General features: G+C 41.1%; 1 protein-coding gene across 11 annotated transcripts in view; it reads left to right on the top strand.

The window, feature by feature from the left end:
- arhgef1 (Rho guanine nucleotide exchange factor (GEF) 1) overlaps positions 1-19465 on the top strand; it is a 41735-nt gene that overhangs the window by 6389 nt on the left and 15881 nt on the right. For 4 of the 11 annotated variants that reach the window (XM_071470242.1, XM_071470241.1, XM_071470239.1 and 1 more), the window contains exons 2-11: positions 5800-5864; positions 10292-10381; positions 10498-10611; positions 12346-12444; positions 13898-13940; positions 14074-14179; positions 15575-15715; positions 17993-18022; positions 19010-19121; positions 19305-19377. In XM_071470242.1, coding sequence (XP_071326343.1) covers positions 5838-5864; positions 10292-10381; positions 10498-10611; positions 12346-12444; positions 13898-13940; positions 14074-14179; positions 15575-15715; positions 17993-18022; positions 19010-19121; positions 19305-19377 — 835 coding nt within the window. In that variant the 5' untranslated portion in view covers positions 5800-5837. Of the gene's footprint in view, positions 1-5799; positions 5865-10291; positions 10382-10497; positions 10612-12345; positions 12445-13897; positions 13941-14073; positions 14180-15574; positions 15716-17741; positions 17911-17992; positions 18023-19009; positions 19122-19304; positions 19378-19465 lie in introns of those variants that run through there. The other 7 variants (XM_071470249.1, XM_071470248.1, XM_071470243.1 and 4 more) reach the window with 4 other exon arrangements.

Raw genomic sequence — 19465 nt, 5'->3', positions numbered from 1 at the left:
AGCCTCAGCTTTGATTCTAGGCAGGCTAAATTCCTTCCAGGAATATTCAGCATGAGCCTTGGTATGGCTGCTTTGTTTGGTATCGTCTTAAAATCAGATGCAAAACGCACACAACATACTTGTTAATGGATGAGGAGCAGTTTTTGTCCCAAATGCTAATCAGAGGTTTCTAGCCTTAGCAATTACTGCTCTATCTCCACACACACACACACACACACACACACACACACACACACACACACACACACACACACACACACACACACACGGAAGCAGTTAGGCCTAGCTGGAGGTTCACTCTGAACTGCCAATCCATGCCAGTCGATTGGCCCCGGCCTATCAAATGTTTCCATGAAGCCAATGACCTCTATATGGGGACATGGAGAGAGAGGGAGAGGGTTGGAGGGGGTGGGTTTGGGTGGGGGTGGCAGTTTGGTGGAGCAGGAGAGAGAACTGTACTTTGGCTTGAGAAAACACCTCAGTGAATATGCATGTCTGTGTACATGAAGAATAGGGGAGGAAGCTCAGCAGTAGCTCATTTATGGGATACCTTGTTTAACATAATGTCTAAAATCTTACCAGACATTGGGGAGATTTGCAGTAGGATTTGGGGGGCTGGGGCTGTTCAGCATCATTAAAAACCTCTGCAATGTCTACTCAACTGAAATCATATGAGGAGAAGGTCAATGATTCTTTGCAGCAGCTGTTTCCACATAAAATCATATCAAGAAAAGGTCGTTGCAGTAAAATTCTGCAGTCCTTTTGAAATGGGAAAATCCAGAAGGTTTCAACAACATGATTCCTTTTAGACTTGTAGTAGAAAAAATGAACAGCATGTAAGGTAGGAGCCTGTGAAGCAATGAAAAGACCTGCCTCTTTGGTGCTATTGCCCATAATCTTATTTTAGCCACTACGTAATGGTCGTTAAATTACATAATTGACCCTTGTCTGCCAGCCATGAATGCACTGGCTGTCTTGGAGCGATTGTACAAGGGGCCGCTTTATTTTGGGCTGTAGGTGAAGGAGAGAGGTTAAGAGAGCGAGAGGAAAAGGAAAATGAAACACAAGATGTAAAGAGATGAAACTTGCAGAAGAGAGGAGGATGTGGTGGTGAAAAAGGAGGGAAAAAATGCTTGACAGCGCATATTCTAACACTTTCACCACAGATGAGCTGCTCCCTCTCTCAGACGTACACTGACGTCACTTCCTTCGTGCACACGCTCTGCCCTGCTACACTGTCTTCAGTATCTCACAGTGTACCCTGTCCTGTTCTGTTTGCTTACCATCAGTGCAGTGACGAGATTCCTGGGATAACTTTGTCCTCTGTAATGTTCAGAGCACTGTTTTGTTGCCCTTTAATCTTATCGAACTAACATGCAGAGATTCAGTCACACCAGGCCTTGTTACCTGAAAATGTCTTATCTGTGAGTCACTAAGAGTCTTACCTACAATCAAGTCGGTTTTGTAAAGATGCTTTTGTTTTCTGTGAGGTTAATCTGTGGCTTAAGGGATCCAGTGATTTAGTGTTGCACTTTCAACAAGCTGGTGGACGTGCAAGAGACAGATTTGGTTCAAACTGAAGCAGCAGAGGTTGAGCTGTCCTGGCTTTCAGTCACTAGTGTAAATCAAGTGCGTACATTTCTTGTTCTAATTGTTCTGGTCTTTTAGCCTGCCCATAAGAGGATGCCACCCTGCATTTCACTATTGTTTGTACATGTGATAAATGAAACACATGGCTGTGGCCCTGAGCTTTTCCTTCATTATACTGACCTAACTTTGGCATTTTACACTTAAGGTGTAAACCTTAACCCTCCAACTTGTTTAGGCTATGCTTACATTTCTGCACACATGTACATCTTCCAGCTATGTAATCATTTCTGTGTGGCAGCATCCTGCATGTAAAATATAAAGACATGTACACTCACACACATGCTCTGTGGTCATAGGTGCCTCTGGGCCTGTTTTCACTGAGGTGCTAGCTCACTGTCAATTGTGCCAGCTGCAGCCAGAACCATTTGGTCAAGGTTGAAAGCATCTAGTGTGTGTATGTGCTTGTTTTTGTGTGATGTATTTTGGAAGCAGATGCATAGGCTTGTACACTTCCAGGTGTAGTTCTGTGCTCAGACACAGTTTGTGGATGATTCTGTGCTTGTTAGACTTTCCAGAGTTTCTCACTCTTTTTCCATTGCCGTTTTCCCTTCTTTCCACTGTTGCCGCCTTGTTCTTCATTTCCTGCTGCACAGTGCCCCCTCTTTTAATTTCTTCTCCACGTACCTCCCCTCCTCCTCCTCCCCCACCTCTTCTACCTCCCTTCTCACTGAGGCCATGGATTTTTTTTCTCTGTTTAGTCTATAGGGTTCATATAGGCTAGTGCTTGTGGCCACACTCATGTTTACCAGACAGAAGAAGTCCTACAAGTTTGTGATTGCATTGCAGGTCTGGAAGAGTCAGAAAAAGTACAGAAAATAAATTGGGTGATGAAACATTTGGAAACTTTGTGACAATGTGGAAAAAAAGATTACAAAGTTACATGTATCTCTCTGCATTTCATGTAGTTTAGGATCTACCTTTCATCAGTTTTTTTGTTGTGTTGCAACATATTTTTGAGCAACTAAACACATCATGAGGTCATTGAAATGCAAATGTCTGCAACAAGTGCACATAACCCCTGCAGGCCTTCCTCTCCTGTTCACAGTCTTCTCTTCATGAACTGTCTGTTCCTCATTTGTTCATCACTGGGTTTTGTTCATGCTGCGCAGTAACTTCCCTTTCTGGTTCCCATGTCAACTTAGAGACAAGCAAAAGCAGAAGGTTTGTTTGATGCAGTTTATTCTGTGCTGTTTCCTACGGAAACATTTGTGGTCTCATCTTTTTTCACCTTTTCACACTCTCCTTCTCCCTGCCTCGCTTTCTCTTTCTCTCTCCCTCTTTTCATCTGATAGGTCATACAGGAAATGGCTCTGATAGCTTCCTGAGGAAATTACACCCACTTCCTGTCTGTGTGCCTCCCCATTTGCCACCTTCCACTCCCCCAGTTTTTTTTTTTCCTCCTTTCTTCTTCTTCTTTGCTCAGGCGCCTCAGGGAGCAGCAGCTGGAGGAGCAGTGCTCCTGGTAGGAATCCCCCCAGTCACTGCTAATGAGGCTGAGGCCTGATGAGAGAGCCAGATAAACAGCAGTGCAAACACAGCAAGCTATAGCCATTAGCTGCTGGGCTATTTTTGGGCACTGCCCTCATAGCGTATAGAGGACAGGACGCAGCCTATTGTGACCAAGTGTAAGGAGAGAGCTCATACAATGGATTCTGTGGCCAGGTGCATGTAGTAATTGTGAAGCTTGTGAAGTGGAGCTCTAATTTTAGTTTTCAGTATAGGAAGATCTACCCTCAGTTGGCAGTTTATAATGAACACCTACTGTAGGTAAAACTAGCGCAGTCTAATACAACTGTCCTGCAGTGAATCCTCCCTTCCTGATGGTGATAATGTTCAGTTTGTTCAGAGACTGTTTTACAGAGGTATTGATTCAATTTCATTGTCCTTTTGGAGGCTGCAGTTGGGATACTGTTGAACAGTATTTCATTATACGCACAGGTGTGCCTATAAAGTTAAATCAACTCCTCTGTAAAACAATTTCAATAAATACTTTACATTATAACCTACATGTAGTTAGGATTTGTTACAGGACTGTGGTATTAGACTGAATTAGTTTTAGCTAGGTGTGCCTGTTATGCTCCTGTATCAGCGGATGTCTTGTTTTTGCGGTGTTGGTTGCAACACCAAGAGAGAGCATTGACAGTGAATCTTATGTCTCACACTCCTCAACGCTACATTTAAGAGTTTCAAACTTTCATACTGATATATGACTATATTAACATATTAATCTAATAAAAAGTCATTGTGTGTAGAGTTGGTACATGATTATAGCAGCTTTTAGATCATACTGATGGCATATATTTTTCTTTTTTCTTAAAAAAATGTGTCAATCGCTTTGAAAATTGATGGAATCTGTGTGTTGCTCCTATCCCATTCATCTCAGTGTCCCTGGGTCAGATCACTGTGGGGTAGATAAAAGACAGCAGTGGTGTGCATTTCTATCTACCACAGTTTCTTTTTTGGTACTACCCCTCCAGGCACTACTTCTGCACACACCCAGAATTATTGATGTTTGTGAATTTGAATTGTGCGGCATTGCACCTGTAACCACACCCCACAGTGATGTCACAGTGTACTTGAGTTATTGTTTATCAGAAACAAGTCTTTATTCTTTCTTAATTGGATCCAAGGTGATATAAATCATCCTGTCAGTGGTTTATGTCTGTACTTTTTTCAGAGAATTTAATTCTTTAACCTGTGCTATTCCAGAAGGATTCATTCAACTTAAGTTATGTTGAGAGTGATGTAACACAGTCTTTACTGATGTTGGATGCAATTAAACTGACAGATATAAAATGTAACAATAAGCATATTCGCCAAATATTTCAAAGAAAGAATAAAACTACCTAAAGGCAAGGTCAGCTGGAGAATGGCTTGGCTTTTACCTTATAAATACTGTAAATCAAATAAGGCTAGGGAAGTTCATTTTAAAAATTTGCATAATACATATCCTGCTAGTTGTCTTATTGTCAAATTTTCATACACTGATATACCTTGAAGCTTTTGTTCATCTCATATTTCCCACTTATTGTGTTAATGTGAAATGTCCCAAAAGAAAGACCTAGATTCTCCCTTTTCTTTGAGGCTGCTAACTTTATCTACTCCTTTAACCTTAAAGATTTTATTTGTTACTATGATAATCCAAATAACGGTGCTCCTGAATATCTGATTAACTTCATTATATTACATGCATAATTATCTTATTATAACAGAAATTTGCTTGATCAATTCATAAAATTTCACCTTTTCTCCTGGAATTGAATCCACTCAACCCACTTGGTTTATTAAAACAACAAAAAGCAGTAATAAGCTTTTGGAAAATGATGGAATTTTTTCCCTATCACCTCTGACTGTATATTTGTGTATTTATGTACCCCTGTGCCTTTTTTTAATTTAAGAATTGTATCTTCGAGCATTTTCATTCTTTGTCCCTTCTCTTGTACTTATGTCATTTAAGTTCACGTTATATGTGCTGCTGTTTGGTCAAAAAAATGTATGAGTACACCTGTACATCACTGCAACACGGTGAGAAGTTAAACCACCGGACGACAACAAAAACAAGATTGTCAGGGGTTGTTAAAGCCCTAATTCACTCAAAAATCAGCTTTGCTTATTTTTAATTACACTTGGAATTTAACTGTCTTGTATCAAAACGACCAGCTAGTCTCTGCTCAGACCAGAGGTGAGTACGGTGCAGACCATGTGCTCATGTGTCGACAGTCTTGTTGTCTGGAAAAGTGCTGGGTCAGATCTCACATTGTTTGTCACTGTGTACGATCCTGTGATTTACATGTGTGCAGGCGTTATTACGAGAGGTGCATCATTAGATCTGTAACACCTGCCTTGGTGGTGGTTGTTCCCTCTACCACTGTTAACAACATGCTTTGGGCTTCAGTTGTGGGGGTAAATGTCTGTGTTGTGGCGATTCTTCGTGTGCACTAGCTAGTTAAGCTAGATGAGCGCTTACTGTTGATGATGAACTTCATGCTCAGTTGGTTCTGAAAAAGTGGTATCAGCACACCTGTACTCATTACATGCTGTGGCACTGTTTGTCGTTAAAAAGCATCTGCATCATTTTGACTCGCTCATGGTCCAGCTTCACCAAATTCATCACACTGCCCTCTGACAGTCACCATCATGTTATTGCAGGAGCTTGATTCACAGGTGTGGTCTCCTGCGATCACGGTATGGACGCCGAGGATGCCCACTTCGGGGTGAGGTCACAGTTTGACTCCTACTTTCTTCTTGGCCAGAGGGGTTTCACTAAAACAGCTTGTTTTAATGGTTTCACAAAGGACGTGGGGTTTGCACAAGAGCTGATGTAACAGTGACTCAGTTATTATTAGGCTGCAGTGTGTAACCTCTTAGTGACCTGGTGGAAATATGAAATGCTAAACTGTTTGAATGGTGAAACAGGTGCAGTTTTCTCGATTGCTGATGTACAGTATTAGACCTCGGCCTGGTCAGGGATGGAGAGGAATGCTGCTGTAAAGACCAGTTGTCATAGAACACACACACACACACACACACACACACACACACGTGCGTTCACCGGCAGCTCCCCACAATCACATAGGAATGGCCCCCTCCCACATACGTGCTCAGTGTTAACCCACACACACACAAAGGCACGTACGCTTGATGGCTATCATCAGATTGATGCCACCTGACACTTAGTTAGTCCCGGAATGTGATGGGAGGGAGGGGAGAGGGTGGGTGGGGGGCAGCTGCCTGCTCTCAGGAGCACCAGAGCTGATCTCTGCACTTCTGGGACATTCAGTTTAAATACTATATACCCATGGTCTTTTCTTTCACCCCACTCAGCTGCGTCTGTATCAGCCAGGAAGGACCTTCATAGTTTGGAGCTTATGCCTGCTATCATGCACTAATGGAGGTGAAGGGGAGAGGGTCTGGTTACTGTTGAAACTCACAGACTCTCTCCATCTGTTGTCTGAACTGTGCCATATGCTGGAATGCACCACTTGGCTCCTCCTGGGCAGAGGAGGCTCCCACTCCTGCCCCTTTATAATCCTGTGCTCTTTAAATTCAGAGCGGAGCTGACCTTACCTACTTCCATCTGAGTAACCACAATTAGCTTCCCCCTGGCTGCTTCAATTTGTCTCCCAGAGTATCAACATGCATTACAGTTACTCCAATATCATAACAATAACAGGCGACTGGCTTCAGCATCTCCTGTAATGAGGAGCCAGCAGCAGCAGTAGTTTTTAAAAGACTCAGCTTTCCTGAAGGTTTTGAAGCATGTTCTGCTTTTGGATCTTAATTGAAGTGAGTTCAGTGAGAAGGAAACAGAAATCATTCACTGTCAGCGTGCTCACTTTTAGAACTGCACCCATTGGTTGATTTGTCGATCAAAAAATGTTATTTACAGCTAATTAGATAAAAGACCAAACGATTAGTCGAGAAAATAAGCTGCATGTTAATCTGCAATAAAAAATTATTGAGTTGCGGCCCTAATGACTTTAGTTAGTTCTGACAGTGGACATTACATTTCAGGAGTTTTAACCCAAGTCTGAATCTCAAGAGTCACAGATTGAAGTATGGAGGGAAAGTTTTCTTGCGCCCTTTTATGAATATTTGTGATTTGGGGCTTTAAAAAAATGTTTACAGATGACATATGATAAACAAAGTAGGTCTACAGACTGGTTCTTTCTTTCTCCTGAACATATGATCCACACTGTCAATAAAACTTGTGTAAGAACGTCTTCTTTTGCACTCAAGCTGTAACAGTGAAAGCATCTCATCTTTCCACCAGGTGCTGACCTGTTTTTGCAGAATTAGTCAGTTATAGCTGTTGATTGTAATGGTGACATCATTTTTGTCATTGTCTTGGCAAGGTGGCTTTGGAGGTTACACTTTGGTAAGGTGGTCGGTGGTCGGTGGTTGGGTGGGGTGGGTGGGGTGTGTGTGTGTGTGTGTGTGTGTGTGTGTGTGTGTGTGTGTGTGTGTGTGTGTGTGTGTGTGTGTGTGTGTGACAAAGAGGAGGCATGTCTCTGTGTATGTGTATGCGTGTGTGTTTGTCCATGCAGATGTCTGTTCATGGCCCTGACACTCCTGTGGGTCTCTGTTTGGCTAACCCCTCCTACGCATGTTGCTCCATCGCTGGCCTTTCTCAACCCACAGCCCACTGGAAATGGCCATGAATGAACACATTCTCTCTTTCTCACTCTCTTTCTCGCTCTCTCTTTCTCTCTCTCCTTCTCTCTATCTCCTGACTAACAGCTCTGTTTCTGTCTTTGTCTCTATACAAGAACTCACCTTGACCTTAAAACATTTGTCAGCCATCCTACTCACCCCTGTACACACACAGATACACTGTTCTCACTCTGTAAATCGAATTGTGGTTGTGTACACAGTCACATTTCCGTCTAAACCGTAACCACTGAGTCATTATTGCACTAAATGCTTAATATGTGACCTGCATAACCACACGTTTACATGTATAATTAGATATGTTGTGTTGACATGCGAACATGTACAAAAACATGCTTTAATTCACTCAATTACGAACTGTGTTCAGTTTTATTGGCAAATCTGAATCCATTATTAATTCTGCATATCCAATCAGCATCATTTGCACTTTCTTATTGATCATTTTTACATTATTATTGGGGTATAACACATCTGAAGAACATAATGATTATAAATCACCTGAGTGTTTTAGAAATACATAGGTGGGATGATATGGATAAAACCTTTTTTACGTAGTATATTTTATTTCATGTTGTGATATTGATGCATATTGAAATATAAATAGACGGTATTTAAATGTTTATTGTTTTTTTGTTTCGCTTTTTCAAATCTATCATATATCTGACACATCAAGTTATTTCATCACAGTGATGCATCAGTCCTGCAAAATTAATGTTGCTATGAGCCGTCTTTCTCAGAAATTTGCCCAAATAGGCCTCATAAAACGAGAAATATTTAAGGTACAGCTGGAATGGATGATACCTGATACATAATTAACTTCTTGCCATATGAAATAATAATAACAATGAATTTTATTTCTAGAGCAGTGCTCCAAACAACATTTACAAGTGCTTTACAACCTAAATGCAAAAAGTGCATAACAACATAAAGCCACAACAGACAACCACAACAGTGCAAAACAAATTAAATCAAGACAGGCTTTGAACATGGTGGTTAACAATGACTGGATAAAATAAGAGGCACCTAAATTCAGTAAAATCAGGGAAGCTATATGATTGGAGAAGTGATTCAGCCTTGAATCAGTAAGACGACACTGCTCGAGGATCTCAGGTTATTCATATATTCATCATATAGTCATATCACCCATCCCTATCCTGAATAATGATGCTATATAACAAAATGCATAATTCTTGACAAGAAGTTACTGATTAAGTCTTTAATTCGCTCCTTACTGTTTCCCAAAGCTTTTTTCCGACAGTGGACCATTGGACACCTTCTTCCTCTCATTACTTTGACTCACCTAACACCTCTCTGGCTCTGTTCTTACTTTGCCCTCTGTACTCACCTAGCAGTGGACAATGGTAAATGTGCGGTCTCGCTGTTGGGTTTTTTTGATGTGTGTTCATTTGTGTGTTCCCTGGTGGCGGCTCTGGGTCTGCGGCCTTCAGAGAACTGAATACAGGGGCTGTGTGTTGTTTGTGTTTTTTGGGTGTGTATGCATGCAGGGGAAGTGGTGTGGGGTGTGAAGGGCAGGGATAAATTGGTCACCCGCTCCGATGCATTTTTTTTTTTTCCTACCCCATTCATGGATTTCAAAGGCACGGATTGGCATAAATAAACCTTTAATTTCAGATCGGTCTAGTTATATTTTTGGAGCTGGAGGGTTTATGTCATGGCAGCTTGACGAGGGTTTTCCTCTGAGTGCATTACTGAACCCAACACTAGTCTGAAAAACAATTTCCAGAGGCAAGATCTGGCCAAACTTTAAAGTGAATTTGCCCTGCATGTTACTCACTGAATCATTTGTTCCCCTGAATTCAACACCCAAACTAAATTTTTTAGTCAGGCTTGGGGGAAGAGGACTTGCAGAGAGGACACAGATTTTAATAAAATACTTGAGATTATTTGTTTAAAAACCTTTATAATTGCTTCATTATCATTATCAGTGTCCCGTTCCCAGGTTTACTGAACTCAAGTGATGCTCAGTCAGTGCTTTCACAGATCATAGTTCAATTCATTTTTTAAATAAAATGGAGCAAAGTTAGTTGTCCATGATAAAAGACAAATGCAGCACTCTTTACCTGTAGCTGAAGCTGTATATTCCTTTATGAATGGGATCCTACTTATTTCAAGGACCATAAGCGATATGACGCATTAAGCCAGTCTCTCAGTTTCCCTCTTTCCGCTTGATGTTATTTTTCACTGGGAAAGTTCACTTTGTCCAAACCTTCATTTGCCTTTATGTCTGCTCAGCAGGGGCTCAGGATGTCAGAGATGGCCTACCAGTTGAAAGTATAGCACATAATGGTTTGCTAATTGCCTTGTTTTCTTCCTCTCTCTCTCTCTCTCTCTCTCTCTCTCTCTCTCTCTCTCTCTCTCTCTCTCTCTCTCTCTCTCTCTCTCTCTCTCTCTCTCTCTCTCTCTCTCTCTCTCTCTCTCTCTCTCTCTCTCTCTCTCTGTGTTGCCACAGCAGGGTGTGTTTGGGGCTCAGTGCTCTAACCCAGCCATGAGCATCATCGGGGCGGAGGATGAGGATTTCGAGAATGATCTGAATGATCATGTGAGTGAATACAAGAGTGATTTATTGCAGCTGAATGTCATTTTATTGTCATCTCTCAATTAATTTTTTTCGGTCTCTTTCTTTGCATGTTCTCTCTTGCTGTCTGCCTCTCACAGGTGACTGATGACCAGTGTAAACTCTTTAACAATATAGAGCTGCTGAAGGTTCGACCAACCCACCTGCTGGTCTTCATGCAACATGTCTTTCTACAGTTTGACCCTGCTCCTGTGGTGAGAACTACAGCTAGGAGCTGTGTTGAGTCAATTTGAGTGTGTGTGTGTGTGTGTGTATGTGTGTGTATGTGTGTGTGTATGTGTGTGTGATTCATCAAAAAAGGATTCGGTAGATTAGTTGATAATAACTATAATCATTAGTTGCAGCTGTTCTATGTCCTTTGACAGAAAATGCCCATTCCATTAAGTAAGGCCACTCTGTAGGTGCTGCTCCTGTTCCAGCTCCAGTTTATTGCGTCAGTGCATTACACATCAGCCAGGTCACAGTCCAAGTTTCAAGTATAAAGAGCTGCATGATTGTTGCTAAAATGATAATTAAAATGAGTTTGCTCAGGATTGAGATGCTAAATATTTGATTGTTGATGACTGTCCATCCAACTTTGGAAAAGGAATAACATTTTAATGGCTTTCAACAGTTTAAATGATTACAACCAGGGTCTCATTTTCATCGTTTTGGCCATCGTCACTATTGGTTATGAAAACCTTGGATTCACGGACTGAGTTGTGGGGATGTGGCGGCTCCACTGGTCAACAGAGTCTGTTAGGGTGAGCAGGTTGAGCAGTCAGAGCTGTCATCTTAAGGAGTCCCAGGGTAACTAAAGCTGCTAAATATAGAACAAGTAGTTCCAGTACACTGCAGGGTTTGTGTGTATGGACAAAGCTTTGCCCTCAACCAAATTTCAACTAATCACAGTGTCCTCAAAACAAATACCTGTGATCAGTCAAGTGCTTACAGTGCTTGATTTGATGTTAATGAGACTCAAAGAGTCAGCATTGCACCTGATAGACATAATTAATTCTTAAAACAAAATCATAAATCATATGCCCTATGAGTTTTCAACAGTTGTTTTTTAAGACAGGAGTGTTCATTTCAAGACTTGACCCCGTTTTTGTGCGTGTGTGTGTGTGTGTGTGTGTGTGTGTGTGTGTGTGTGTGTGTGTGTGTGTGTGTGTGTGTGTGACGACATGTGTATCATTTCTGTTATAAAGCATGCCTGTCTCTTCCCCTTTGTTCTGCATGCAGACACTGTGACCTACTCCAGGTACTATTACACCTCCCTTAGCCATGACACTCTCTTTCTCCCTCCCTCCCTCGCCCTCTCTCTTGTTCTCCTTTTTCCTCATATTATGTCCATGTGGAGTACAGACATCAGAGTGTTTACTGTAGGGTTTACACAAAAATCAGTATTTTTGTGTTGTTGGGTGAATGGCTGCTTGCTTAGTCTGTTACTCTCTGCTTTGATGTGTGCCCAAGATCCCACATATAACACAATTATTTAAAATGTAAGATTAAGGTCTGTGCATTTTGTCATTATGATTAAAATCCAATCTGTCTCAGTGGGTTTGGGTTTTTTATGTATCAAAATTAAATCATTAGTTTAACAGGTGTTCCTTTGGTTTTGTCCACCTCATTCAAATCAATGACGGTAGGCTAAACAACAGACACACCTCTTTGTATGATGAAACACAATTCAACAACAGCCTCCAGAAATGATTATACAGTTGAGTCAACACTTCTTGGACACAGTTTAAACACAAACTGAACATTATAACCCTCATGAAGGTAGTAGTTATTGTAGGACTGTTATAGTACACTGCATTAGTTTTAGCCAGGTGTTCCTAATAAACTGATAAGTGAGTGCATATGAAATATTCAGGTGATTGTGGCGTGGAAAGGCTATTGAAATTCATCTGCATTCACTGATTTTCTGTCTCTCTCTCTTCCCTCAGCTGTGTTACCTCCATGCTGACCTCTTCAAGACCCTCAGCGCCAAAGAGACCAAGAAGCAATTTGTGGAGTTCTACAACACCTTCTTGGACAAGGGTGCAGTAAGTAGCACACTGCACTGAATTTCCTATAAGGTGTTGTCTGCATGCAAATTTTAAGTGGATAACGAATGAATGTGATGTCAGTGATAAAGGGAAACACACATGAATGAAGGTTTAACACATGAAATTTGTCGTAAAGTTAGAAATAGTTACTAATAGGTAAAACAGAAATAGTTTTGTTAGCCAAGGATGTGTGAAAATGTGCAGTGTGTGAGGTGTATTAACAAAAACACACTAATAACAAGACACATGTGGTATTTTATTAGTTATATTAGTTCATGTTTTATCAAAGCGCTCTAAGAGAAGGAGTGATATGCCACACTTCCTCTTTGAAGAAGCACGCTAAGCCTGGGAGCCTCAAGAGATGAGTCCTTTTTTTCAGAAACTGAGGTCATTTCAGCTCCTTTATGGGTACGATGCAACGCGTTGTATCAGTGAAGACTTCCACTGCACTGTTTGTACTCATTTCTTTATAGTGATTACCTTAGCAGATGTAGCAGATGCTGCATGACTTCACATATCAAATTATGTTTGCATGGTTTTATGCTTTGAAACTTATCCAATGCTCCTATAATGATGGACTTTAGGATGAATCTCCCTTTAGACTGTCTATTGAAGCCCATTGCTCTCTGCTTTTTCTCTGACTCTTCGGTGCTTAGTGATACACATTATATAAAAAACTGGTTAGAAAAAAATAGCATCTTTTGCAATATGGATATAATATTATTCTCATAGTGTGGTATCAATAGGAATCTGATATTATCAGCTGTAGTCTCTAAGTTGGACTCAGGGGAGATGAGTACACTGTGTGCACATGGTTTACTTGTGAGGGCACGGCTGTGTGTCCTCAGTCTGTAGTCTGTGTCTGTGCAGCACCTTTCAGTGTATCTTTTTCCATCACTTCTCCCCGCACACCTGGTCTCTGTCACTTCTTTGTTATATTTCCTCCTCAAAGCTTGTGCACCGTGCATGTCTGTCAGCTCAGCTGGCTTGTGCTGCACTCTCTCCCTCCCAGCCTGTCTGTCCGACCCCACAACTTCCTGTCAGGATCGTGGGAAAGCCCTTTAGTACGAATCATCCTCTCTGAGACCCTCTTTTTTTAAGCCCTATCACTTTTGTAAACCCATTGACTTAAAGTTGGCCCATGTGGTTATTTTCATGTCAGTGACGGCGCAATGCATCTCCCATTTGGAATGTCTGGTTTTTCTCTTGGTGGTGTCTTTTTTATTTCTGGTGTTCAAATGACCCCTTGTGGTGATGTTTAGCTACTGCATCACCTCACTTGGCTCCTTATCGGTTGATACCACAGTGTTTTTTCTTGGGTCCACAAAAAAAAAAAAAAAAAAAAAATACAAAAAACATTATAAATCCTTTATACCTTACATGTGCTTCAAACCTATAATTTCATTATTTCTGTCAGTGGACCTATTTTATCTTTTGCTCCAAATTACAGATTCTCAGAGTGACAGTACCACCCAATATAACATATGACTTGGGTAAGTAATTTTCCTATTGTATATTTATTTAAAATCCCATTATATTCTTAACAGTTTAGTCATGCCTCAACCCCTCTGTGTCTCCTTGTCTGTATCACTACCTCTGACTTACTCCATGTTTGCATTCCCTAAGACCGAACCCGTCCAGATCTGCTCCCAGAGGAAACCCAAAAGCGCTATGCTCAGGAGGTTCAGTTCTTGCAGGCTGATGAAGTTAATAAACAGCTGGAAGACTTCAGGTGAGAAGCTCCCACACTGAACTCTCCTCAACCTGTGTAGCATTGTCCTTTACCCAAACTTTTATTCTGTAGATCCACAATATTTGGCTCAGGCCATAATCACAGCAGTTTGCTTTGGGACAAATGATTGACATGTGTTGAAGGACCTTACGCTCCGTGCTTTAATTTAAAAAAATAAGTATATTATAGTATATAATCTACTGTATGTAAACCTAAAAAGACTCGGTGTTGTAGTTATCCTTTATGTTATGTTATCCTTTATGCTTCTCAGCACAACTAAACACAAAGCTCTTCTTGTGATTGTTCCTGAGGTTTGATAAGCGTTCAAATCAGCCAACCAGCAGGCAAGCTCACTTTAAGTTCATGGGATGGTGTCAAAATCACATTTTTTTTTCCTTAATTGTGGTTAACAGGAAATCAGAAAACAAGAGCATTAGCCCATAACCACAGTCTATGAGCAGATAACATGACTTCTGACGATTTTGAAAAGCAATCCCGTAGTTTTCAGTTTTATTTCTTAACTTTAAGGTAAATCATGACAGAGATTTAACACTTGTATTGGAGGAGGCATTCATCTAGGAAAGCTACCTTTTTAATATTCATATTTGGCACATCACCATGATTTACCTATAATCTCAACATTGTAAACGGCATTGCTTTCATTTTCATTCAGACAGCAGTAAGAACCTGCAGGCTCCTCACCTTACCTGTTCACTGTGTGCAAAAAAAAAAAAGCTGTCTCAAATATAACAGTCTAACTACACTATCTTAAGAGTGCCGCAAGCAACTGTGTCTCAAGACTGTCTTTGGCACCTTCACAAATAAAGCCACACAGACATTTGTCATTGCTGGAAGGCTTTTATGTAAAAAAGCAGCAGCAGCATGAACACAAGAAAAGGTCATCCTGATCTCTCACTATCTTTTTCAATAGCACTCTGTCACTGTGATGTTTATACTTGGGTTAGTTATATAGATGGGCTGCCCTGGATTTAGATTAACAGAAAAATTATGCAATGTGAGATTTGACTGTGATCTGCCAAAAAGCGGTGCATTCATGAGGAAAATCAAACCTGAGGAGACACAAATAAGCAAATATGGACATCATGGATATGATGGTGAGAAATTGTTTGCCTCATGAATTAAAAAGGTTTCTGTTCAGTAGCCACACTCAGTGGGCCTGGATCTGCTATGAATAGCCATATTTCTGGTATGGTAATGCATTGAGCAGCCCTCTTTAGCTACATTATGTGTCTGCTCACTGAATAGGGAAAATATGCACCAGCATACTGCGTCGATTCTCTGCTTTCCATATTTCTTATGGAAAGCCTCTTACTTTCCATATTTTTGACAAGTGTGCCAAACTGCTGCTGCCTCCTCCGGCTTTGTCTTGCACAGGCAGAAGAGGATGATGGGTATGACCCCCAATGAGGCTGACCTGATCGATGTGGAGAACCACTATCCCACTGACCGCATCCCGAGGGAGATGAAGGAGAAGTGTGTGGCCGAGAACCTGCTGGATAGGATGTCTGAGACACAGTGAGTGTTCGTCTCTGCTTCTTATGGCAGTGTTTAGGAGGAGGGTTTACAAAGGCTTGGATTAGTACTCTGTGTGTTGAATAATCAGTGCAAAAATAAATCTGGTTCCTAGATTAAATTTCAAACGTGCCATGGGTGATTTCAGTAAGAACAGTACTCATTAGTTTCAAACTCTGTTGCACATGCTGCTAAAGGCCTCAAACTGGCTTCCGACCACAGCAGCTGATGTTTACTGGTAACATAGTATTTGGAGAAATCATCTAACATGATTTCTCTCATTAAATTGATCAAATTAAAATTTGCATTGCATAAACCTATAGTGTCATGAAATTATCCCAGGAGTCCCTCAAGGTTGAGCCCTTTTGACCAGAACGGTCCTGGAACTGTGGCACCAGAGGAGCTAAACTCAGGAACTAAACTATGACTTGTTTGTGTTTCCGTTGCCTCTGAAGAATTTTGAATATCTGTCAAATCTGACAGATGACAGAAAAAAACAAAACAAAATAAATAAATTGCAATTCTCACAGAAGAAAACAACAACACAGTTGCTGTGAGGATATTATTAAAAGAAAACTCTCAAACAGTAATTGGACAGTGGGGAAAATAGTCTCTCAATTACCCGCTGCACTACGCTTTAAGCTGGGAACATGACTGGTCTGTCAGAGCAGTTTAAAATCAGATATCTTCTCTCTAAAGTTGGCACTTCACTTTCTACAAAGCTCTACAGTAGGCATAGTCATCTTCAGCCGTGCACATAACCAATTTAATACAAAGCGCAGCGACAAATACAGCAGGAGATGGAGAACACCAGGCTCACTGGACTAGAGAGCTGAAGTGATTGGAATAGCGCACAATAGAGCAAGAAGGAAATGAGGAGACATAGAGGAAAAGATGGAGTCAGCAGTGCCACGCTGGCAGGAAGGCTTTCCACTGGCACTTTGCCAACTGGAGGGAGGAGGGTGGTGGTGGAGGGGTTACACATCGGAAGAGAGAAGGGGAAAGAGAGGGCCAGGGGTTATCGATGCTGGATAGCGCCTGCCCTGGACATGGTTAAAGAAAGAAAGAAAGAAAGAAAGAAAGAAAGAAAGAAAGAAAGAAAGAAAGAAAGAAAGAAAGAAAGAAAGAGACCTAGGGGGAAGTTAATCTATCCTTGACCTCGTGGCCAACTACAATGTGTTATCCTCTACAAGAGGCGAGTCAAACAGAGAGGGAGAGGAGGCCAGGGAGAGGGCAGAAGACTGTCTAACTTCATCTTGTCAGAGAAGAGAAAAAAAAGTGAACAACAGAAATGAAAGGAGATGTGCTGTGCACAAGCAGCACTCATCCTGTGGATATAAGCACGCTGTCAGTGGAGAGGACTCAAAAAGCCTGCAAAGCAGTCTGTATCAAAGACATGATAATTCAGTTTTTGACTCTCTCAGTTACACTCACACAGCTGGATCTCCATCTGCAATTCACAAACGCCCCATTCAGTTTACTCCATTCATTCCTGCTGACAGTCATCTCTCTATTCCCCTCACTCCTACATTCTCCCACACTCTTGTACCCAGTAACCCCCACACACCCCCTTCCTCACTCTAGACCACAACACAGTGACCTCACCACCATCTGCTTCCCATTGGTCTTTTTGTTGATGAGAACCAGGCGACCACACCATTTCATTGGATTATGCAGGGAAATCCATGGGAAACCCCTCCCACCCTTTATGTTCATAGCAAAACATGAGTGTCCAATTTCCAAAGTCTTGCCTGCATGTTGCATCAGACAAAAACATGGTTAAATAGACATTTCCGCTGCGTTGGAGCATTTTTTGAGTTTGGATTTCCTTTGCAGACGGCTTGCTGGAGAGACACACCACAGCAGATAAAGTTTTAGACAGTCTGGAGACAATAGTTTGAATTATTTGCAAATTATTTAGAGTTGCAAGTTGATTTTTAAATAGTTTGAGCAGACAGAGGTGCAGCTTTTGATGCATCTCTCACTTTTTTGATCTTTTTTTTTTTTTTTTCCTTTTTTTCTCTTTTCTTTGCAAATTTTAGAATATGTTCCATAGCATCTGCTCTGAACACAATAACATTACAGTCAGCTTTGAGTTGGATCAGGAAAAGCTTAGCCACTTCAGATTCCACCGGCCCAAAACACACTTAACAGTCAGTCGAGCAAGAGAGAGGAAAAATGCTACTTAAAAGGAAGAGGTGAGCTTGATGCTGCTAACTCTGCTTTTTTTACCCTCTGCAGGAGTAACGTCACTGACATTTGCCTCTTCTTTTTTTTCAGACCAACAATCGTCGCAGACGAGGAAAAATGGTGAGTTAAGTTTTTTTTTTTTGAAGAGAATATAATGTAGAATATATGCATTAGTAATCATTTTGAATGGGTGTTGTTGCACATAAGCTCTGCATGCTTTTTCTGGGTGTGGTCAGACCACAACATTTTTGCATACTGGCTTGAATGCAACAAACAATCATTGCAGCGTTTCTTTCAGTTGAGTTGCTCTAGAGACAACACCCAAATTATTAGCCTTGTATCTTTTTCAAAAGCTGTCGCAACTCTCCATATCAGTGTCTTGTAAAGTGACTGAGATGTGTTCTCAAATGGTCTATTTCTTGATGGATGTGTTGCAGATAGATGATTAAACCATGCCTAAGGTTTTTTTATGCTTTTCTCTCAAGAGTTCTGGTCCTTTGCAATTCAACTTCTTTATGATGAGTTGTCAGTGTATTCAGACAATACGCTCTCTAAAACTGTGCAGTGACTGGTTATGAGAGACACTTGTACTTTTGCTGTGTGCACATCCCCAGAGGCTCCTCCCTTAGTGCTTTTTCTGTTACTCTCCAACTCCTCTTATTTCTCCTCAGCTCCTCCTTTATCTCTTTGTGTTATATTGTTCTTTCCTCCCCACTCTTTTCAACTCCTCCTCCTTCCTCTCTGGACATTTTCAACTCTCCACCTCTCTCTTCCCCTCCCTGCATCTGTCCATCCTCCTTTTCATCCCGACGTTCCTCCCTCACATTGCACTATCCATTTTGTCAAGAGTCTCTGAGCATTACCATCAGTGACACCAGAGACTACTGCAGCGTTTCTGTCCTGTGTTGCAGCCTTTAATGTGAAATATACTAAGGATAGATGCATTTATGACGAAAAAAAAAGATTATTTTTGCTCAAGCATTGCCAGGAATTTATAATCATAATTTAAAGCTGAAAGATTTCTGCAGAACAGAACTTTAGCAAATGTATAATAGCAGAACAAATGAGAAATTATTAATTAACTCCTTACTCTACCTTGTACCGTAGCCAATCCATCTTTTCAGCGGTCGCCTTCTACATGAAGCACCTTGGGGTTAAAACCAGGACAGTTGACAGTAAGAAGTCCAGAGGGGGCTTCTTCAGGAGACAACTGGCAAAGGTAAAGATGCTGTTCCTGTCAGAGAAACCAAATGAATAAATAAAACAGCAGTCAGACAGGTCAATAAATGCACTGCGCTATCATCATTAAACCTTTGTGGAGGAGCATTTGTATTTTTGCAGCCCATACACGTCTTTTTAATTTGACCTTCTTTCTTACTCCCTGCCTGTGTTATTTTCCCAGAATAAGAAGGATGAATCCACAAAAGCCAAGCCCAGGGGGGTGTTTCCTGGCATTAGCTGGATCGCAGGCAGCAGTATGTATTTGCTTTTGTGTCTTTGCAAACATCACACATCAGCCCTATCATATAATTTTTTTTCGTATCTAATCCTTAATTTCTTAAT

This window comes from Trachinotus anak, unplaced genomic scaffold, assembly GCF_046630095.1.
Source record: "Trachinotus anak isolate AG129_WGS33_773 ecotype Australia unplaced genomic scaffold, CSIRO_AGI_Tana_v1 ptg000032l, whole genome shotgun sequence".
In the NCBI taxonomy this organism is placed as follows: Eukaryota; Metazoa; Chordata; class Actinopteri; order Carangiformes; family Carangidae; genus Trachinotus; species Trachinotus anak.
This window is presented reverse-complemented; position numbering and strand designations above follow the sequence as displayed.